At 45.0% G+C, this 23719-nt stretch overlaps 1 protein-coding gene across 1 annotated transcript in view; it reads left to right on the top strand.

Moving 5' to 3' along the window:
• Positions 1-12716: 12716 nt before the first annotated feature.
• The window catches only part of sema3e (sema domain, immunoglobulin domain (Ig), short basic domain, secreted, (semaphorin) 3E), a gene marked incomplete at both ends in the record, with an annotated part of 25459 nt that continues 14456 nt past the window's right edge, over positions 12717-23719 (top strand). Inside the window, one exon of the mRNA XM_079744071.1 lies at positions 12717-12822. Within this exon, the coding sequence (XP_079600197.1) occupies positions 12717-12822 (106 nt within the window). The remainder of the gene's footprint in view (positions 12823-23719) is intronic.

Below are 23719 nucleotides of genomic sequence, written 5' to 3'. Positions count from 1 at the left end.
TTTTCTGTTTTTTTCAACATCAACGCGGCATCTTTGTAACGGTCCCTTAGTGAACGTCCGCCAACCTCCTCATCTCAACGACATATCTGCAGCGACATATTGATTTCATTATGCAATTTATATACAATGTGTTTCCACTGAACATATATTTATTGGTATACCATAATGTACATTGTGAAAATATTATTTGATATGCAGTTTATTTTTACAGAATGATCTATTTTTCACATGACTCGATTCATTTCATGTATAGGACCAATCGCTCTAGCCAATGTTCTGATGAACAGCAAGAGGTAGATCAATATCTAAACCAGCCATACTGCAATACTGAAACTGTATTTTTCGCACCGTTGTCGCAATATATTCTAATTTCAACACGGAACACACTTTTTCAGCACATGGTATATAAATGCCAGATTTCGAAGTATAACAAAAACAACTATAATTTAACACCCAAGGAAAACAATATTTCTCTCCTAGTCTTTTTCAGGCACTTTCTCTCTCTGTCTCTCTCTCTCTCTCTCTCTCTCTCTCTCTCTCTCTCTCTCTCTCTCTCTCTATCTCTGTCTCTTTCTCTCTCTCTCTCTCTCTCTCTCTCTCTCTCTCTCTCTGTCTTTTTCTCCATCACACACACCCACACGCACATACACATGTGTAAAATGAACAGAACCGAACACACACAGGGAAGCTGGAATGTAGCTGTGGACAGTATGTAAATAGAATGGTCTATGGTCTAAAGAATGCCACTGTGTAAGAGTGCATGTGAATGATGTTGTAGTGTATCTAATTCCTTATAATGGTGATATACTTGTCCTATATTGTCACAGTAATGCTGTTGTTAGCTTAGAGCAGTCCACTATATTACTTGTTTCAAAGCTGTAAATAGTACTACTCATGAGATGACTGATTTTACTGAAGATCCATTTTAAAATTCCTTCAATAGATATGGGGGGGGGGGGGGGTAAAAAAAAAGAAGGAATTTGTCTCAGATATATTCAGATATTCACAAGTCCTCTTCAAACCGTCCACACTCTGGATTAAAGTGACGGATTCCCAGACCAGGGTGTCGACGGGAGACTAACTTCACAATGCAACACATCAGTATATTATCCAATGGTGTTCCTTCTCAGTGTGTCAGAAAAAGCCCACCCTATTTCAATCTCCTTGGAAACAAAGCAGCGATGGAGTTCAGAAAGAGGGAAGTCGGGAAGAGAATAACTCAATGACTATCGTCGTGGAAACCCGGACCGCAGATGAGAAGACTCGGGCGGGGCGAACGACGAGCTAACAGTGAATTTGAACTCGTACTCTGGACATGATGAACACGTTTGTTCTGTTGAGTGTGACCGACTCGAGTACTGCACTGCTGCTGCTGCTATGGGAAGACGAAAATAATTGGCATGATAATGGTGGTGATGTAATTTACTTGTCTAATAAATGTTTCTTCTTTAAAAGTACAAAGTAAATTGTGTATTACATTATCTCCAACTTGAACTACAAGCACAAGCCCATGATCACGTTTTTATTAGAAAAGCACTACTGCCCCCTAGCGGTAGACAATCACAGGCAGCTGGAAGATTTAGCTTTAGGTTGTTTATTTACAGGAGATACAACTTAAAGGAAAAACGTTCTTAACTGCTTGATATCAATGATAACACAATATGAAAGATCGCATGACTCTTAATAGATATTGATTTTGAAGCCTATATTCAAAACCAACGTTTCAAACTTAAAAAACGGACTGAAGGCGATCATTTATGGGGGGATATCTTTGCATTAAATACATAGAGATACATACTTGTAGCCGGGGCTATCAGAAGGAGGACTAAGTCTTCAGGGTCTACTCATTAAACATTCACCCAGCGCGTTCAATCTCCTGTCACCCCCTTGACCCTAAGAAGGTCAAAGTTCAGGCAGGGTGGGTCCCTGTTGCTTTCTGACCTTCATCTCCCAAGCTGGTTTCTTTACAGCCGAGGAGAGCAACAACCCGCCCGAGACGTTGAACAGGAAGCATCGTCAGGTCCTCTGTTCTGATGGCACACACACACACACAAAACACACACACACACACACACACACACACACACACACACACACACACACACACACACACACACACACACACACACACACACACACACACACGGGAGGCAGGGTAGGGTCACCTAGGAGGGGGTATGTGTCAATAGCGGTATTATAGATTTATGACCCTGGAAAGGTGAGAATGAATGGTGTGGTTTTAATGATCGCCTTGACAACCATTGAAATGGCCCAGACGACTAGCTCAGTGAGACACGGAAGTTCTTAATTTCCCTCCGAAAAACCCCCAATACTCACATGCACACATGCACACAGGCACACACACACACACACACACACACACACACACACACACACACACACACACACACACACACACACACACACACACACACACACACACACACACACACACACACACACACACACACACACACACTTCTTCCTCTCCCTTTGATGCTGTAACGTGTCTCAACACATACAGCATCAAACAGACACATGTCTAAGTCATATAGATCTATGTATAAAATACATTATGTTTGATCATTTCTTATACTTTTCAAATTGTTCAAAAGGTTTTCTACAGTAAACCTGTTACGCAGATGGGTCCATGAAACTAAACAAATCATGTATTTGATGCTCATTCGCCGGACGGAGCTTGACTGCTCCCTGGTGGTAGAACGAGGTCACGCTGACACACGCGGAGTGATGGCGGCATGCCATCAATTCAACAAATGAAACATAATGAGAAACAGACGGGGGAGAGATCAGCCAGAGGTGAGAAACGCTTGAAATTCAGTTTTTTGGCTCGGTTGCTTTCATCTGCTAAAAATGAATAATTATCTATGTTTAAGCATGTCATTATGAACACGATTTTTTATGAGCGTCTTTGCATTAATCCAACGTCGACGGCTATTTTATGAGGCTAGTTTGTGAGCCAGGCTGATAAAGAGAAAGATTGAAGATAACATTAGGCGTTCATGCTATATATCAGGCTGAATCTAAGCTGAAAGGAGCTCTTTCTATAGAGTTGAAGCTTGCATTGCAAAGGTGCCAGTGGGAGCCTGGGGCAAGTCATCTGTAGAGCAGCTGAGTTGACCGTGCAACTTCAAACACCGTGTTCAGAGATAGAGATGGATAGCGAGATTCTCCTTTACTCTGTTGATAGCCTTATATGCATTCTCCCAGTGCTAAATTGCTCCTATTGTGGCGACTCCTCCGGGGTCGCGCGGGGGATCCTGGGAATTGGGGTTGTCAGTTGACAAAAGGGGCTTTTGTCAACTTGTTTTGTTGTTCGGTTAAGTGGGGTTAACGGGTTTGGGGTTTTTATTGGTCGTGTGTTAATTGTGTGTTGTTCCATTGTTGTGTGATGTGTAGCGTGATCGGGACCATTAGTGAGAGTGTTGTGTGTGTTGGTCAGCTGTGTCGTGTTTCCGTTATGTTCGGGGTCGTTCAATAAAGGCAGCTCTCTGAGTCGTGCGGTGTATGGGGCACGAGAGTTGCGTAACCTCTTAACCTGGGCTCCCGTCTCGCAGCGTATTCTGCATTGGCTAGTCTGCACGGAGTTCATTTTAAACCTTTACATGAACCTTTTTAGAGTGTAATACTGTTGGTTCCCCTTTCCATTCCACACCTGCCCTCTGATGGCTTGCCCAATATCACTCATTATGCGTTCTGAGCCTGCGTCATCCCCCACCTGTCCGGCAGAGGGTCTCGGTGACTGCTCCAGTTCATTGTAAGTTCCTTCTGTTTGTCAATCATAATACATTTCACATGTCATATTCAGAAATAGCAGCACCGTTGAGAATAGCTGATGAATTAAATGCAACGGGCTGTGATTGGGATGGTTGAGGATCAACTGTGTGTGTGTGTGTGTGTGTGTGTTGACATAGAACAGGTGCAAGAAATGAGGAGTGATGCAGAGGGAGCGGAGGACAGCAGGTTAATCTGAGGAATTTCTGAGCAGCAGACAGATTCTTCGATGTTTGAAACCAAAAAAAACAACGGCTGGGGTTGAAAGGAGGTTAGTGGAGAGGGGGTCCGACACGTATGGAAGGAGCCTGGAGAGCTGATGGTATCTCTGCCTGGAATAAGCCGATGTTTTGTAGAAATGCATGTTAATTTATGTGGATCATGTCGATTGTGTTATCATGTATTACGACACAATTCTGGATATTCCACCGCTGGCGTTGTTTGAGCAGAAGTAAGGTGAAATCCCTCCCTGTGGATATCTTCACCTACTTCAAATGTAACACATGTTAAACGAGTGCATCTGTCCAAATTCATGTCCTCACCTAAATTTAAAAAAGAGATTTCGATCTTCAGATGTGTTTACTCCTCCCCACGTCTAAACCAATTAAAGGTAGCTTCAGGACCATGTCAGTCAGAGAACTGAAGGTCTAGGTGTCAAAGATGTAGATGTAGACAACACAGAAGGCATGTCCTGCCAGAATCCCAGGAATGCCTCAATGTGAGAACCAATAACAAGGCAGCCAAGACCCAACAGTCATCCACAACAGCTCAAACAGTTTGCATTGTCAATAGATCTCGTGTTTTGTAACAATCGAATCAAACAGTCAAACAAACTATCGATCAAATGTTAAATAGTAATGAATAATGGCAAGTTACCAGAGCCTTAGGTGGGGCTTGCTTTGCCTTGCCTTGCAACCACATAAAAACTGCTGTCTTTAATGTTATTAAAATCTTTTTCTTGGCAATGCAAAAGCATGTTTGATAGATGGCCTTTGGGTCGGGTGGGCGTTGGTGATATTTACTGAACATTTGGTCTGATTCTTGCCATGCTTTCTTATTGGTTTGTGCCCCCCCCCCCAGTCATTTTGAATGCAGGAAGAGGAGACTGGAGACGAGGAGGCACATCCTGCTCCAGACTTGTGACGCACCGCCATTTTGTCCTGTTTCCCAACAATGGAGATGGTCTCAAAACATCTGGACTGGAGTAATGTGTTTTGGATGGTGCTGAAGCAACGTTAACAAGAGCATTATTGTTCATACTATATTGACACACTATACACTTGCCCCCATGGGTAACAAGGATGTGTGATTGGCCACAACGGGTGGACCTAAAGTCTATCTGTTGATTTTGAAGCTAGCTCTTGGATGAAAACGCTCACTCTATTTTGGCCCTTTTTTCATTTCATTTTTCTTTGTGTGTGGAATTTCGATACAAACTCAACCAATGCCGTTCATTGGTTGACCCACGCCGAAGGCCGTCCGTTGGCGACCAGACAACAGAGTCTGGCAGCCGTCCTTATCAACGCATTCCTCACCGGAAAAAAACTTTTCTTGGAAACATCTCTTGTTTGCTTTTAGTATCAGTTTCTATGTGCAAGGAAAAGGTGTGTTCTCAGATTGTTTAATTTACAGCGCACGTCGTGGGAAGATCTGGAGTCAATGGCGTAACTTACTGAAATAACGAAATACTGTCTGAAACATACACCCAAAGGCAGCCAAATTCCTGGGCTGTGGATGCAGACTTTTCCTGCATTTGGTCTCCATTAGGTTAATTAAGTTTCGGTTTCTCCCTCTCTCTACATTCAACCCAATGTTGTTTAGAATAGGGGAGATGTTTATTTGACAAGTCAGAGTGACGAATTAACAGGAGAGTTTGAAAGCTGCGGGTCGCTTTTATTAGTCACAGGCAATGATTTTGTATAGATTTCTCTGGCGGCTCGTTACGCTACCCAGCCACTTCAAAGAGTGCAGTGGAAACAGTGCGTTGGCTTGAATTGGCTTCTTTTTCGCTTTTAGCGGGGCTCAGCAGCACTGAGGTGGTCTCGCCCTGAGCTGGACTACTCGCGAGCAACCGGGTTTTCATTACATGTCTGCTTCCTTTCTCTCATCCATCCATCCATACACGCACATATTACTATGCCGTGGAGCGTTCGCCTGTAAATACAAAAAGAACGCTGCTGACTGCCCAAGACAGGCGGGTCTTTGTGAGGAAGCCTTTCACCTGCCTTCGGACGGGAACGTTCCCCACATAAAAGCATGTCAGCGCGAGCCGGGAGGCGTGACAAATACATGTCATGCTTTGTGATTCGTCGGGGCTTTCACATGTGCAACAAATTCATGTGCACACGCTCGCCCTGTGTGTGAATGCGTGTGCATGTGTGTGACTGTGTGTGGGCAGTTGTGTGTGTGTGTGTGCGCATACGTGTGTGTGTGTGTGTGTGTGTGTGTGTGCGTTTGCTACTGGACTATGCTTGCTGTGATGATGGATGAGCTGGGTGATCACTTCCACAGGTCAGACTCCAGGGAGACGTTCCATTCCTGCTCCGCACCATGTGTGACTGCTGAGGTCCGGGAAAACCTATAGCCTGACCCGTCCACCTCTTCAGCGTTAGCCTGGTACCCATTGATCATGAGGAGGTGGATGGCTCGGCGGCCACTCTGACAGTGGCTGGATAAAAAACATTATGTTAAATACATTGTCTTTATCAAGGGTCGCTGGCTTTCTTCGAAGGTGTCATTAATCAGAATGTCGCACCGTTCGTCACCCTACTGATTTTATTTAGGGTTTTTTTTGTTTAACACCTTAACGTTTTGGCGGTTGGGATTGTGATTTATACAGTGTCTGCTACTCGTGGATTTGCGATATCGTCCTCTTGTTGAAATGCATCGAGTGCTATCCAAGCTACTTCAGGGACCAGTGTTAGTGTATCCTCTGTTAAGAGGAAGCCTTCGGAGTACTTTTAGTTCAATAGCTTTGTCAATTCTGCAATAAAGTTGACGATTTCAGTGTACTTCCACGCCAATCTGGTCCTACACCGCTCAGGTCGGTTCTTCTCCCCATAAGTCTCTCATAAACATGCATACCACGTTAGGATCTATAATATTTTTAGTGTAAATATAATGTATAACTCTGATGTTGAAGGGGAGCCTACTCTTCTCATTGACTTCTTAGTAGGCCAATGTTGTTATGCAGTTTCAAATCAAATGCATTCAAATTCAAGGTACTCAATTGTGTAGCATCTACAGTAGCTGCTATCGTTGCTTTACACGGGGAATGGGTTAGCCTAGCGATTGTAATACTTGCACTTGGTTCTATGAACATCTTTACTGTACCGACAGCGATATATTGTTTCACTTATGACAAATGTACTTTTTGTAACAAATGCACTTATTGTAAGTCGCTTTGGATAAAAGGGTCTGCTAAATGCCCTAAATGTAAATGTGTGTCACTTTCTCTCAATGATCAATATTATGCTATATTTATCTATTTTTCTGTATTGTTATTTTTATGCCATATCTTTAGCAGTATTCACCTTACTGCTAGTTTTCTAACCGTCCATGAACACCAAAGAACAAGCAGCAGAAGAAGAAATGTTTGTCAGATGTGTGGATTGCTAATTGTGTCCACCTGTGTGTTCTGGCTGTTCCCTGGGTTCTGCCGCTGGGTATCTTTGTGGTTCTGTCCTATGTTGCATTCCTTCCTGGTGATCTGGGTTTTCCTTTTGGAATTTAGACACTAACTATTATATTATTATGTGCTTTATGACTTTATGTTTTTGAGTTTTGGTCTCTGTGACTTGAGATTACACTAAATCAAATATGGGCGAAAACATTAAACAATATAATTTCTCAAAATGATGAAATATATGAATAGTTGGCATGGTTTTCTGAGAGAAAAAGAAAGCCAGGGCTGTGTCTGATTTAACTTCCAGACATCTTAATCTGAGATCTTCGCCTCGCCCATACAGCAAGTTGAAAATGCAGGAATCCACGGTATGAAACTTGATATTAGCAAGACATCCAAAGTCCAAAGCTTATCTACAGTAAACGTTGTGTGTGCGATAATGTGTGTGTGCATTTGTGCAAAGGATTGTGTGTCCAAAAGTGTTAATGTACGTGCGTGCGCCTGGGTGTGTCCATGTATAAAACTCAGAATAGAAAGACCACTATAGGCTTATCCTGTTATACTTGTACCCCTTGGACGTGGCTTAGCTAATCACAGTACACCTGGCCTCTTGCTCTGAGAAGGGTTTTATTCCTTAATCTCCTCAATTTGCCTTTCCTTCCCCCAGATTTATCTCCTCTCCCCCACCTCATCCCTGCCTGCTAGTGCCCACACCATCAGGATCTAGGAGAAAGCCAATCCGGCGATTAGAAGAAACATTCTTGAGACCTTCAAAGCTTTCGTACGTGTCGCTCTTGAAACATAACCCGTTGGCCGACCGGCCAACAGGAAGGCCAGGAGACGGTGAGATGAGGGTCTGCCTGTATTCCTGTTCACAACTTTCACTTCATTATGAGTGTGTGCGTGTGTGCATGAGCGAGCACGTGGCCCCTCTGCCACGTGCTCCACACCTGTGTAAACGGGTGTCTGGTGGCTCACTCTGTAACCGTGGAGCTTCCTCCCAGCACAGCCTGCATGGCGAGGAGAGACCAGGGGCCACAACCACCTGACCTCCCATTATCCAGAGGCCCTGCCGGGGTAAGATACATCACCGACCGACCGCACGCACACACACAGCTAGCACGCACACATTCGCACTCACACTCATGAAATAAACACAGAGGTAGCCATGCACATACTTACGTAAACACATTAAAGGTACATGTGCGTGTGTGTGTTTGGGTGTGTGCGAGCACGCATGTGTAACAGGATTGGGGGGCGGGGGCTCCTGTCCGACAGAGGCGGATATTGACACAGCATTACTATGAATGAAAATATTTTCGGAGGCAAGAAAAAAACACAGCCTGACTTCAGAACATGGCACATGCAAATAAACAGCGGCCATCAGCACTCCATCAAACCTTGTTTTCACTCGATTCCCCACAGAGTCTGTAAAATGTTGAACGTTAACTATGTTAGCTCAATCGTTTCAGACGTCAAACAAATGGACTTTAAATGTTTCGTTCTACAAGTAATTGTTGTCGCAAAATTCCATGGGTATGTCCGTGAAATAGCTAGTTTTTTCCTGGGTAGAATCCATTGTGTATACTCCAGTTATGACCGTGTATATATTCGAGTACAGTATTGTAAAGGGAAAGATTGGCATTGGCAAAGTGTCGTGCTTATTAATGATCACTCGGGTTAATGGTAGCTGTTAAAGGCATTAGCTACATTGTTTTTGTTCCCCTCATCATCTACTGAGGAATGCAATCCATTCGAGAAACGTCAGACTTTGGCTTAGAATAAAGTAGTAGTCTGTGCAGTTTGACTATCGCTGCTCTGGTAGAAGAGAGAGCTGTGTAGGCGTCTCTGCGTGGGATTGGTTGCTCAGTATAAGGGACTGCAGGCAACGCCAACACTAATGGAAACCTCAAGACACGAAAGTACAGCACAAATCAAGAGGGGGGACAGAGCAAGAGAAGAAAAGGAGAGGGAGGAAGAGAGGGGAGAGGGAAAGGTAGAGGAAATCAAAGGGGGAGGAAAGGAGAAGGGGAGGGGAGAGGAGAGGCGAGGAGGAGAAGGTAAAAGATGAGAGGATGTGTCTTTGTTAAAGCCAACCCCTGAAGGATTGCAGCCATTAAACTTGGTGAGAGGAGAGGGAGATCAGTTATCATGCCGGGCTTGGTGCTTGGCTTGCATTAGCTCTCCACACTGGTTATTTACCTAAACAGCAACAGCCTGCAAAAGATAAAAGACATTTCCCAGACTGCCGGACCAAGCAGGGCACGGCTAACATTGGCGCCCTTGCACAGACGACTGGGCTACTTGGGTGTTTTACAGCTCATTAAAAGGTTCAAATTGATAAAAATAAGTGTAACCGAATAGCGTCCGCTCATTGGAAAGTTGTGAACATTTGCCTCGCCCTCTGCGACAGATGACGTTCTATAATTGCGGCGAGTAGGTCTACTGAAATAACACGGCCAGCGTGTGTGTAATGAGACCTGCACAAAGCCCCTCTGTTCTGGCAGTGAACAGGTGGAGTGTGGGAGATGGAGTCACAGAATCAGCTGCTAAGGCCTAGCTCTATAGCTTCCATGGCAATTCTATATTAAGGAATTAGGTTGAGTCGTTGATCGGAATGCACCAGTAAGCTTTCCATTTCTCTGCTGTTATGTTGCTACACGGTGGGAAGCTGACTGCAGACTGATTGTCGTGGATGATATGTACCCCAGTAGGGCACATTTATAGTATGATGAAATGTGATCCAAGGAGTAATACTAAAGGTAGAATAAATCTGAGCTCCATGCAGTACACATGTGTTATTCTATATTCCAGATATTCCCCCCCGGATTCTCAACTATGTATCCCAACCCTGAGTTAAGGATTTCAATCCAGACTCTGGGATTTACCCCAAATAACAGTATTCCCACCGCATTTTTATACTGAAATTACTGTCTAAATACAGTAATACATCACAGAGGGAAAGACAGCTTTAGTGACTGTTTGTTTGTGCGGAGAACCACAGAGAAGAAGGTGGGACCGCAGTAATGAAGGTGTTGCACAGCGCGGCTGAATGATGACAAGGCTTACAGCCAGAGAGGTGCGAAGGACGACGGAGCCCTTTGAAAGGACGAGATGAAAGGAACAACAAAAACATCTGAAGGACATCCAAGCCACATTCGTTTTAATTAAGATTGATTTTGAGGCTTTTAAATGACATTTTTAGTTGTTGATTTTATGCTTAAGCCTACAGCCACCAGGGGAGATAAAACAGGAGTCTGAGAATAATTGCTTCGAACTGTAATGTGTCTGCAAGCAAGGCGAGGAGGAGGAGGAAGAGGAGGAGGAGGAGGAGGGCAGCCAGAATGGAGGTGGAGAGGAACTGTGGATCCGGTGAGGGGAGGTGTATAGGAGAGGTACTGAGGTTGTGGGTAAAAGAGGAGGTCTGTAGAGGAGGTGGGTAGATAAGGAGGTGTGTGGAGGAGGTCTGTAGAGGAGGTGGGTAGATAAGGTGTTTGGAGGAGGTGGGTAGATAAGGAGGTGTGTGGAGGAGGTGGGTAGATAAGGAGGTGTTTGGAGGAGGTGGGTAGATAAGGAGGTGTGTGGAGGTGGGTATATAAGGAGGTGTTTGGAGGAGGTGTGTGGAGGAGGTGGGTAAATAAGGAGGTGTGTGGAAGAGGTGGGTAGATAAGGAGGTGTTTGGAGGAGGTGGGTAGATAAGGAGGTGTTTGGAGGAGGTGGGTAAATAAGGAGGTGTGTTGAGGAGGTGGGTATATAAGGAGGTGTGTGGAGGAGGTGGGTAGATAAGGAGTTGTGTGGAGGAGGTCTGTAGAGGAGGTATCTAGAGGAGGAGAAGGTGGGTGGAGGAGAGGTGTTTAGAGGAGGTGGGTAGATATGGAGGTGTGAGGAGCAGAGTTGTGTAGAGGTGTATAGAGGAGGAGGTGTTTGGAGGAGGTGCAGAGGAGTTGTGCGTGTGCAGAGCATCGGTATTTCTTTTACGAGAGAGAGAGAGAGAGAGAGAGAGAGAGAGAGAGAGACCTGGAGGCAGTGAAAAAATGTGATGTGTTTCCAACTATCTCTGCCCCCCCCCCCCCCACACACGTAAATATCATCAACTCTCACTAAGTAAACACGGGCAGGCACACAGAACAATTCCCCGGCGTGGTGCCTTCGCCCTGCTCCGCCCCGGCGGCGCTGACTCACCCAGGGCTGACCATCTCTCGACGGAGCCCCGTGGATCCCATGCCGCACCCCGCTCAAGCGTGGAGTAGATTTAGGAGCTCCAGCCTCACTTTCCTCCCTAGCGTGCGGAGACCACACGCCCGGCACGAGGTTCCCCGCCCCCCCTCCCCTCCTCCTCAACCTCCTCCCCCTCCTCATTCCTTCTTCTCTCTGGGCTCTGGTCCAGGCGATGACCGTTTTTACCCCCTTCCTGGGACCCCAGAGAGAAGGGAGACTGAAGGCGAGACACAGCCGCCTCAACACTGTCTGTCTGCCTGCTGGGACAGACGCACGCTTCTACACTTCAGCGGATCTTCTTTCACCCAACTTGATGGTCTCTGTCTCTCTCTCTCTCCCTTCCTCTCTCTCTCGTTCTCTCTCTCCCTCCCCTCCCTTGCCATCTTTTGCTCTCTCTAACTCTCAACCTCTATCTCTCCGCTCTGCCTCTCTCTTCTGCCGGTCTCTCCCCCCTGCTCCTCTCTCAGACCGGAGCAGAAGATGAGTGATTCGGTAGCCGCCAGCGCAGCAGCGGACTACAGCGGGGCTACACTGACACGGCGTGCCCATCAGTCCGTGGGCACTGCGGCATGAACGTAACAGCTGGACTCGTGCGATAACTAAGAGCAGCACTGAGGAGGAGGAGGAGGAGGAGGAGGAGGAGGAGGACAATAGCCTGCGTCCAGTCCTGTCCATCCAGCCGGTGGGTGGATACAGCAGCCACCACCACCACCACCACCACCACCACCACCACCACCACCAACACCAGCAGCCGTAGCCGCCGCAGCTCGCTGTAGGAGACAGCAAGGGGGCGGTTCTGTACCAGCTACACTGATCGCTCTGTGCGCTTTGCACGTTGTCAACCAGTGTTGTCATCCCCGCAACAGCTCCGGATGAATTCTTTTTAAACCTTTTTATAAGGGGCTGTTTTGTTGTTTTTTTCATCAGATGCACCGGCTGGGATTTTTCCATGGTACTGCTGCAGACTTTGTGGTTTTTCTTTTTCTATCCATTCCTGAGTTCTCCGGCGGTGTTCCGAGCGAGCGGACGCACGCCTCACTGTGTGAGACGAACGCGCGTCAGGCCTGGTGCTGATTAGAAGATGGGAGCCTCGTGTCAAACAAATATGCTGCTCTTTGTTTTCCTGTGGAGTTTCTTCACACACTCTGGGCAGACTGCCTACCCCAGAATACGGCTCTCCTATTCAGGTAAACACACGCACACTCATGCACATACTCACATATGCGCAAAGTGGGATGTTGGCACTTGTGTGCTTGTTTGAATGGTACTGTTTAAGAATGTGTGTTTTTACAAAGTGTTGTTATAGTCCAATTAATGCACTGCATAGGCTTATGATGCACTGCACAAAAGTAAACTTAGTGATATGAAGTAAAGATTGATGTGGATGATGGATAACAGGGCGTTCAAAGCAGTCCTGTCTCTCTGGAGCCCAACATGCCTAACCCCGAAGGCAAGTTTAACAGTTTTTTGCTTTTCTTTTACAAGTTATTTTTCTGCTGACAGTTTACCAGTTGACCTTTACACGGGCGAGCTCTGTGACCCTTACTCCCAAATGACCCAGTTGGGATTCGAGCCTGGAAACTTTTGTACTAAGAACATATACAGCACCCACTCCAACAACAGAAGTCCATAGCATGCTTACTCCGTTGAAAATATGTGCGTTTGGTCTTCAGTAAAGAAGACACTTGAATATTCATGTTCTGTAAAGAGTTTGTTTTTTAATGACATTTATTTTCATCTCAACGGTAAACCGTGGAATTCAGTTCAACGATGATGGGCTGAATACTTAAAGGTTACAGGTTGTGCTTACTCATGTGAGGGATCGATATTCTCGCATTACTGCAACCCTCTGACTGAGCTTGTTATTGATTGATATCTAAGATTTACATCCGACAAACCCCCCCCTCCACCCCCAGGGGAGGTAAACCCGGAGCTGTCTCTCTGCAGCGAGCTAGATGATGACTCCAGCGCACTTTGTCACAGGCACTTCTTTCCCTCCGCTGAGTGAGGCTCCGGCCCCTGGCTGCTCTCTGTTGTCGCCGCTCCCTGGTTTGTTTTGCCGCTCCACAGTGGCTGAGAATCCAGTCGGTGGCATTCTCTCAGAGCAACGGCGGAGCCATGCAGGATGAGCATTGTATAAACACTGGGGCGCGCTTCTGTGTGTGTGTGTGTGTGTGTGTGTGTGTGTGTGTGTGTGTGTGTGTGTGTGTGTGTGTGTGTGAACGAGATAGGAGAGACAAAGAGAAAATGCTGGCTCTGAGCTTATAGAACCATTGAGTTGATACCACATGTGCCATATGTCCGAAAAAAAGCGCATTCTCTTCAAAGGTGGAGATAAATTGCCCAAACTAAATTGTATCTTGCTTTTTTGAAGCGGTATCTCTGATCTTTATGAGTGCAGGTGACAGTTTTCATAGCTAAGCCAAAGTGGGGAATTTGGTCGCTCAGTAATTATATGCTGCTGTTGGGTTTGATGTTGGCTAATATTTTGAAGGCATGATTCTAATTTAAGTTTTCAGATTTTGTGATGTTTTCATTTTAAACCATCAATATAAATACATAAAAAACATCCTCTGGGCTTCTTGATAAAGCCCTCAGTTTATGGCTTGTTTTACGGACGAGCTTCACAGTCACTCAGGTTACACCCCCCTTCCTACTATCTGACACCTTCACTCAACACCCAATCATTATCTGCTGGAGGAAGAGCTGCTAGGATGACTGACGCGCCATACCTCTCTCTCTCTCTCTCTCTCTCTGTCACCCTCTCTCTCTGTCTCTCTCTCTCTCTCTGTCACCCTCTCTCTCTCTCTCTCTCTCTCTCTCTCTCTCTCCTTGCTACATGTTCTGGCTGGAAAAGATCTGCAGTAGGATCCTATCATTATGGAATGAAAACCATCTAAGCTCTAATATATGCCTCATGGCCGCTTTTTTCTTTCTGCACACGCCCTCGAGTTCCAACCAACCCACATCAACTTGCGCGCACACAACCACACACAGCACACCCAGAATAGTGCGCATATCTTTCCACGTTGAACTTCTTGGATGTTGGTCAAGGAGACACATGGAGACAGAAGTTTTCGGCCTCGGGCCACAAGGGAAGGAGAACGCATCACAATGGCATTGAGTGGGAAGAGCACACAGCTGAGTAAATGCAGTACCATGTCTCCTTTGGAATAGAGTGTAATATGTGTGCTTTGGCTTTTGACTGAAATCACCTTCTGTGTTATGAGGAAATAAATTCATATATCAAAAAGATTTCCCAGAACACCATTGCAATACAGATCATAGCTGTCTTTTCATGAGGCGTGATTGGTGAGACACCTGTTTTATAATCATCCTCCCTCTTTGATTCCTGCACGGTTATGTGTAGCTCTAGGTCAGCATGTCATTGACATGAAAGACCTGTGGTCCGCTTTCATCTGCAGCGTTCGCTTACATGGCCTACATTCCCCCATTATGTTCTAGTGAGTGGGTAACCACAACACAGGTTCCTTTCGGGGCTCCAAACATAGATTGTTAGTCGTCTGTAGAAGTGGAACTCATCCCCCAAACTCTGTTGTAGGGGACTTCAAACCATCTGACCATCAGGTATTCATTATTTTTGCCACCGCCACGTCGACTTGATGAAATGAATGTTCTTTTTCCAAAATCTGCTGATTAAATGAGAATCTAGATCGTATTAGTGGAGCTGTTAGGCAGGAGCAATAGCTTCATTTAGTTCCAGACTCAAAGTCCCCAGAGACCCACAGGCCTCTCTAAAGTAGGCCAACAATCCATTTAGCTGCTAATGAACCTAGCGCGATTAGCATGTGCCAATGTCATTTTGGGCTGCCTGCATGTGTCTTGGCTGAGGCTTAATTGCCGTTTAGCACGATCTTCTGCACGACTCTAAACTATTTAGAGAAGCAGATTCAATAAGAGTTGGTTTAATTTCCCAACGTGATTGTATTCAATTAGATCAAATAAGGGTCCATTAGTGGATATTAGGTTTAGAGGAGATGAGCTAAAATAAAATTAGACAAGATTAGTAACAATTTGAGATTAGGTTAGATGAGATAATCTGGGTAGATTAGATTAGTTTATATGTAAAGATATGATCACATCAAACCCATCCTTTACACAATTTCCCTAGCCCCAAATACATCCTATAATGAATTTGAAGAAAAGCGCTTAAACGACAATCTGTTATCATTATTTATTCGATTACTGTGGGTAAATTGTGTTAGATTACATTGGATGAAATATGATAATGTTGGATTTGTTTGTTTTATTTCAAAAGGGGTTAGGTTTGGTAAAGTCAGATTACATTGGATGGCATTAGATTAGGTAAAAGAGTTTAGGTGAGGTTAGATTAGAATAAATTGGGTGGGACTAGTGTTTACTTTACGTTAGATGAGATTAGTTCAGATTAGTTTTGGTCTTTAACCATCCAGCAGGGTCCAGAGTTCTGATGAATCTTTCACTTGGATTTCAGGGTGCATTTCATAATATGACACGAATACAGGGACAGGATGGTTCGAGATCTTTCAACATTTTATTGATTTGAAGTGGTAATACGATACCGCCTGCATACTATTACTATTTAGCTGTGTGTCAGCGGCGACCAGTTGTGTTGTTCATAACAGTTCATCTCTTTGTGCATGGATATTGGAAACAATAAGTACATGAAGTACATGAACATGAAGATGAAGAACAGATTACTAGGTGCTAAAACGGATTAATGTCACTACTGAATGTCATCGCGGCATTGATGAAAGATATTAATCTTGCATCCAAGGACTAAAACAACGAAATTCGATTGCATTAAAGATACTAACGGCTACTGTTGGCAAGTCTTCTTTTGCTCCACAATCATGTATAATAAATGATATGCTGTTTGAGGGTATTCTTAAACCGTGTAGAACCCTTCACCCTTAAGTGGTCCCTTTAGCTTTCCAGTGTTGAAACAGGCATTGATTTGATTCAATGAACTCCAAGCTGTCACCACACCTATGTAATGAATACCTACACGCCTCTGAGCAATTGGCAACGGGCTCAGAGGCAGAAGGATTTTGCCCAGTGAGGAAACATAAAGTCTAGAAAGAGAGACGGAGAGAGAAGAAAAATATGCAAATGTGTGCCTTTGTTTTTCTTGTTGTTGCTATTAAAGGCTTCTGAGATATGGTAGCATGTCAAACAATATAAAAGTCTGTTTGAAATCCTCGGATATGCGAGTCGGTCGATTTAATAGTTTGAAAGCTAAGAGAGGCTCGTGTAATGGCTGAGACAGCTTCACACAGACAGGAGCTTTTTGGCAAACGGCTAAAATGGCCACTGCATGAACATTTCATCATCACGCCTAGCAGGCTCTGCAACCATGGCTCCTTCTGAGATTTATTTATTTAAAGTCGAGTCATTTTTGGTCAAATGTAAATATTTCTCTCAGACAAGTCTGCGTCATCTTTCAAGGTGAATAAACCTTTCCAGTGCTCTCTGGATGTTTTGACAGGGTTACACTTAAACATATAGCTTATGTAAATAAACCCAATTACTTTGCCCCTTTTAGCCTAACATTTACCTCTCAGAATAGCCAAACAAAGCCTGTGTACAAAGCCAGGGGCTCTGTATTGCTGGTGTTAATGAGGTATGTTTCTCCTATGGATTGCCTGAGCTATATATACCATACTATATTGAATGTTATTGCTACCTTCCGATGAACTGCAGACATATCCACTTTTCCCTGGTGTGTGTGTGTGTGTGTGTGTGTGTGTGTGTGTGTGTGTGTGTGTGTCACTGTGTGTCTGTTCACCTATATGTGTGTGTGTGTATTTGTGCACCCGTATGGGGGTGGGTGTGTGTGTGTGTGTGTGTGAGCGTGTGCTTGAGTGTGTCAGCCGACTCAAATCACTAAGGTAGCAATTATGATGAAAGAAACTGTGAAAACCTTCCTCTCCAGAAAGTCGGATAGAGAGTTTCACAACCTTTTAAACGTTCTGGCCTCAGATGAAGAGCCCATACAAGGAACAAGGTGACTTAGTCTGCCTCTAACCAGGTCTGGGAATTTTCTTATTTTCCCGTCTGCATCAAAATAAATGATTAAAGAAAAAAATGATTGAACAGGGTTTAACGTCGCCTGCCCTATGGGTGTAAAGCTGCTTGAAGACAGCCGATTGGATTCTCTGGTCTTTATTGTCCATCGATAAAGACGTAGAGGACGTGCGGGTCTGGCCGCGATACGGGTTATGTGCACAGAAGGGCCTGTCTGCGGCTCCAGGGGCTGAAACAGGCTGACAGAGGAAGAGTGGAGGTTTTCTCTTCCCGCTTCCTCTCTCATATCACTTTCTCTTGTGTGTGTGTGTGTCCCTCCCCTCCATATATTAAGGTGTGTGTGTGTGTGTGTGTGTGTGTGTGTGCGCGCTCTCCAGCCTCATTAATGAGATGTCCAGAGGGGGTGGGGGGTGGATACTGACCGGGTGGGGTCTTTCATAGAAGGGATGGCGATGATGATATATATGTGAGCTTTGAGGCTTTGAGAGGGGAATGAAAGCAAGATGAAGGGTGCAGCTGACTGCATAAGGGCATATTAAAGCCAGATAGTTCTTGGCAGATTGTTTTATTGAGGCCTGTGTTGGTGTGGGGGGGCGGGGTTATTCTAATCAAATCTATTATTGTTCATATGCCGAACAGAGATATATAAATAGGGGCTGTTTCTAACTGTGCTGATAATATCAGAGTAACTTATCAAAGCTGTTATCCTTCGACACCAAACAGGAATAAGTAACTCATTTATATCTATTCATATAAATAGCAGCTTTTTGTGTGTAGTCTGTCTACAGGGCTTGCACATCAGAATGCTTCATGGGATTCTTTTTAAGACAGGCTTGAGGTTTCACGTTGATAATTTTAGCAGATTAGACAAAAATGGTGTTCAGGGTGAACTCATCCAGATCGTCATGTATAAAAAAATCAATAATTGTCCTCCAATATGTCCCCCAATATGGTATGTATTGGGGGACAATTATTTATTGTTGATAACACAGCCATCTTTATAGCCATGATATGATTGGATTGTTGGCCTATGCCTGCACGCCGTGTGTGCTGAATACCTCAATCAACAGCTATTTCATTTCAAGATGGTTTTGGTTGTGTGGCTGTCTTATGAGTTCAGAGTCTTGCAGTGAAGAGAGGATTTGGCAGATGGAAAAAGTGGCCGTGAATAAGTTACTAATCATCTGGGTTTTTGCACTGACGTCCGGACAGCAAACTCTTGGACTGGAGGAGTGGCTGATGAGATACTGATACCTAACCACACTAGATGTTTATATGGGATATGAGTGTCTTAAGATGTGTACGGGATGCACATGTGAGCAATAATAAACAATCCATTCGCTGAGTCATTGTATGAGGACGTCATGTCGATGTTGGGTTAGGGTTTTGGTTTGTTTTTTTTAAATGTCACAACAAGAAATAAAGAAACATGGGCTTTTTCCACTATTTTAAATCATTTATCTCTCTCGCTCGCTCTTTCCGGCCTTTTTGTTTCTCTCATTTTCCCCTGCGTCCTCCATGTGGCTTTCATTTGACGTAGTGATGTAATCTATCCTATCCACACAGGGGGAACACAATGGCGCTGCTGATAGCCTCACACCCCCGACACATCACCCTCCCTGCTTGAAGCCATGGTATACCAGCTCAGCAAGAACCTATTCCTCATTATCCCAAAAATAAAATCCTTCAATAGTAACTATCATTCTGTCTCTGGAATCGAGCATGAGATGCATAAGGCAAGATTTATGTTGAACTGTAAATTATGTCTTTTAGCTATGGCAACCATTCCAACTTTTGTCGCACATGCAATGCACAGGGTTTTATTCTCTTGTGTAAAGATCTAGCGTTATTGATCTCATGTGCATTCATTCGAGTATAATGAGGCCTTCTTCTCGTCCTCTACGCTTTAGGCACGCATGCACACACGCACGCAAGCGCACACACACCAAAACACACTCACACACGCACGCACGCACACACAGACACAGACACAGACACACACACACACACACACACACACACAAAAGTGTGGTTTGCTTCCATATTTCCATACTATACATACTATACAGCCAATACACTCTTATTTATATTTGCCCTTCGCAAATTCCGGATAGATGATGAAACCCTGGCTCTCAGGATTTCCCTTTCATCTCTTTGTTTATGCAAAGTGGGAACACATTGGGCCCCACCACCCCCCCGGCTGCCCAACAGTTCCCTCGGGGAGGTAACCCCGTGGGGATCCATCAAGGTGGAGCGTGACTCGGGGATGCAGTATGCCTGGGAGGTGGAAATACCCCTGGCTCGCTCACCGAGAGAGAGCCAGGATTACACGACTACCGTGTTGAGCTGTAGCCCAACATAATCACAGATTGTTATAATGACATCGCAGGCTCGTCTTCCTGCGCTAAGATCACACTATTCACTGCACCGTGCAATTACACACATCCTGTCATTTAGATGATACGGTGAGTTAGGGTTATAGTCATTATCAAGTTATTACTCTTCTTTCTTTCTTCCTTCTTTTATTTCCTCCTTTTCGACTGACTATGATTTGCTATTTAGCCTTTTAGCAGCTTTTGGCACCTGTAGAAACAGGTAATTAAGTAGAGGTTTGACAATGAATATAGAGACAGGTCATTAAGGAGTAGGTAGGGGTTAGACAGTAAACACAGAGTGGTCATTAAGGAGAAGGTGGGGGTTAGACATTGAATACAGAGACAGGTCATTAAGGAGCAGGTAGGGGTTAGACATTGAATACAGTGACAGGTCATTAAGGAGCAGGTAGGGGTTAGACAGTACAGAGACAGGTCATTAAGGAGCAGGTAGGGGTTAGACAGTAAATACAGAGACAGGTCATTAAGGAGCAGGTAGGGGTTAGACAGTAAATACAGAGCCAGGTCATTAAGGAGCAGGTAGGGGTTAGACAGTGAATACAGAGACAGGTCATTAAGGAGCAGGTAGGGGTTAGACAGTAAATACAGAGACAGGTCATTATTTTGTTCCTTTGTGCTTTCGGTCTTTCATTCTTCTTCCTCTTGCTGAGCCCCTGTAATGTATTTTAAGTGCCATAAAACACGCACGTTTATAATCGAGCCAATGAAATCTTTACTCTAATCTAAATGTATCTAGTCAAACCTAATGATCTTTAAATCCCCTCTAATTACTTCCAAACTTCCAAGAAGCACCATCTTTTCGGTTCCCCATAAAACAAGCTTCTCAAAGCACATTCAATGGCAAAGCCCATGCCAAGAAGTGGATAACTTTTTCCATAGGTATGTGTTTACATGTGCTTATTTCGTCAGCGTTTGCATCCAAGTCTGACTGTGAAGGCCAGGTCATGGCCTCCCCTACCACGCACTCTAAGCCATGGGCAGATTCCACCACGATATCTATTCCTCATGTGAGTCATCGGAGCCCACAAGCAACCGTATGCACATGTCCAACGCGTGCCTTTCTAAGCATTTGTGTACGCATCTCTGCAATGATATATGTCTGAATCCCCTTAAAGGGGTAGTTCAGAATTTTGGACTTTCACATTCTCTCTTTGGAAACATTTGGAAACTATTTTGAGTTATTTTAAAGTGAAGGTGAGCCCGGCTTGAATTGTCATGCTTTGTAAAAAGAAATGCTACGAGAAAAAAACCTCCACAGACACTATTCATTTGGTAATGTTTAAAACAAAGAATAAAAAAATATTGGTGCGCTGTCACTTTAAAGGGGTAGTTCGGAATTTTGGACATAGGGCCTGATTCCCAAGTTAGCCTTGGTGTTCTTTATCATTGGAGACAGTTTTCAACACATTTCATTCAGTCCTTCTAGTTGCAGAGTTTGCTCTGCTAGGCTAGCGCAGGGCAACGGGCATTACTAGCCTGCTAATAAAACCGTCTTACCCACTCAAGAAAAGGGTTTTGCTGTAAGAATTTTTTCAGCATCTCAATCTGTCACCTCAAGTTAAATATAAATACAGGGTTGCCCCAGCTTATGCCTGTAGATAAGAGCAGTCGAATGTAAACATAGAGGTGTGTGTGTGTGGGTGTGTGTGTGAGAGAGTGTGTGTATGTGCGTTTGTTTGCGTCTGTTTGTGCGTGTGTGAGAGAGCTTGTGTGTCTTTAAATGTGTGTGTGTGTGCGAGAGAGCTTTGTGTGTGTGTGTGCATGTTTGTCTTTGCGTGTGTGTGTACCTTTTGTGTGTGTGTGTGTGTGTGAATGTGTATCTGTGTGTGTGTGTGTGTGTGTGTGTGTCTGTGTCTTCGTGTGTGTGTGTGTACCAGAGACACAGCAAGCTGTTATACTGTTAGAGATAATAAGATAATTACAGGAAGCGGCTCCGCAGTGCTCTGGCAGAACACCAGCTCTGTACCCTCACATCCCTGCTACCACCATCAGAGTGATCTACTGCTGTTCAAACAGACACCCCTGCCGTTGGTTTCCTTAATAGCTGGAAAATAAACAGCGTCTACGGTGATCCACCCAAAAAGAATCGGCCACATCGCCTACGTTGTTGCTAGGGGGGATCTTTTTAAAGTCAGATAAACACTCTGTGATTCCGTCTCGCAGATCAGGTCCCTGTGAAAATACACAGATGCTAAAATAACAGCTAGAAGCAAGACTACAGCGCTCGCATTAGGAGCAGTGCCAGTCTTTTGGAGCTCCTTAAAAGTGTGGGGATTGTGCTACTTTGGGTTGATTGGGCTTCTGGTTCTGCTGCTTTGCTCTCGTCTTCTACATCGAACTCAAACAACGCTGAAACCAAAGGGATAAAAGTCTCCATGGACTCTGCCACATCTCCGTAGATCTGCTATTGTTAGATGCGAGTGTGTGTGTGTGTGTGTGTGTGTGTGTGTTTGTGCATGCTTGTGTGTGTGTGTGTGTGTGCGCCCACATGTGTGCATGTGTGTGTGTGTGGGTTTGTGCATGCTTGTGTGTGTGTGTGTGTGTGTGTGTGTGCACGTGATTGTGTGCGTGTATGTGTGCACGTGGGTGTGTGTGTGCCAGACGTGTGCATCTGTGTGCACGTGTGTGTGTGTGTGTGTCTGTGTGCACGTGGGTGTGTGTGTGCCAGAAATGTGTGTCTGTTTGTGTGTGTGTGTGTGTGTGTGTGTGTGCCAGACGTGTGTGTCTGTGTACACATGTCTCTGTGTGTGTGTGTGTGTGTGTGTGTGTGCGTGCATATGTGTGCAGTTCTCCGTACTCTCCCGCCCCTCTTGATGGATTCACTAGCGCAGGTCCCTGTGTTCCAGGGGTCCCTTGAGGAGGGACTTTCCAGGTCTTCCTGACCTCTTGTTGTTTCACCGCATAGGGCCTCAGGTCTTCCGAGAGCCCTTCCACTTCCACTCCCCGGCTCTCCAGGTGCTCATCCAAGGGCAGGTTGAGAGCTGCGCTGTCACTTTCAATTACCCAGAATCGGTAAATGATGTGTGGGTTGGTGGTTGTGGCCGTGGGTACGCCCGTGTGTGCGGTAGGCCTAGTGGCAGGACGGTGAGCGTGTGTGTTTTGAATTCTATTTCCGTACATGCGTGTTCAATGCTGGTTTTAATTTGGACACATATTTTTAAGGGTGAATGTTTCAGCTCAAATTCAAACATCATGTGAATAAAAAAGAAATAATCAAGACTTCTGGGAAGGAGGGAGGGGGAGGGGTTGCTATCCCGATGGTTTTGCCCTTGCCAACTTTGTGATGCATCTTTACAGCCGTTCCATGTAGTGAGTGTTGCTCAGGATGAGCGATGCTGTATGAATCCTCACTCCTTATACTCCTTATACTGTGAGGAGCTTTACCCTCTCTGGGACGCAACCTTTGACCTCAATCCAGACGGAGCACCACATCCACAACCGCAGCGTGGCGTCGGCGTGCACTCTGAACGCCGCTGCACCTTAATCTTTGAAAAGGCCTTCCGACATCACGGACACGTTCACTGCCTGGATGGCTGGAGAAACCATACGATTTCACACATGGTTTTATACTTTCAGAAAGGGCCTTGTGTGTGTGTGTGTGTGTGTGTGTGTGCGCGCATGCATGCTGTCTTGAAATACTTTGCAAGGCAATGTGTTTATGGCT

Source organism: Pollachius pollachius (assembly GCF_949987615.1).
Source record: "Pollachius pollachius genome assembly, chromosome: 9".
Taxonomy (NCBI): domain Eukaryota; kingdom Metazoa; phylum Chordata; class Actinopteri; order Gadiformes; family Gadidae; genus Pollachius; species Pollachius pollachius.
The sequence above is the reverse complement of the archived record's forward strand: the minus strand, read 5'-3'. Positions and strand labels throughout refer to the sequence as shown.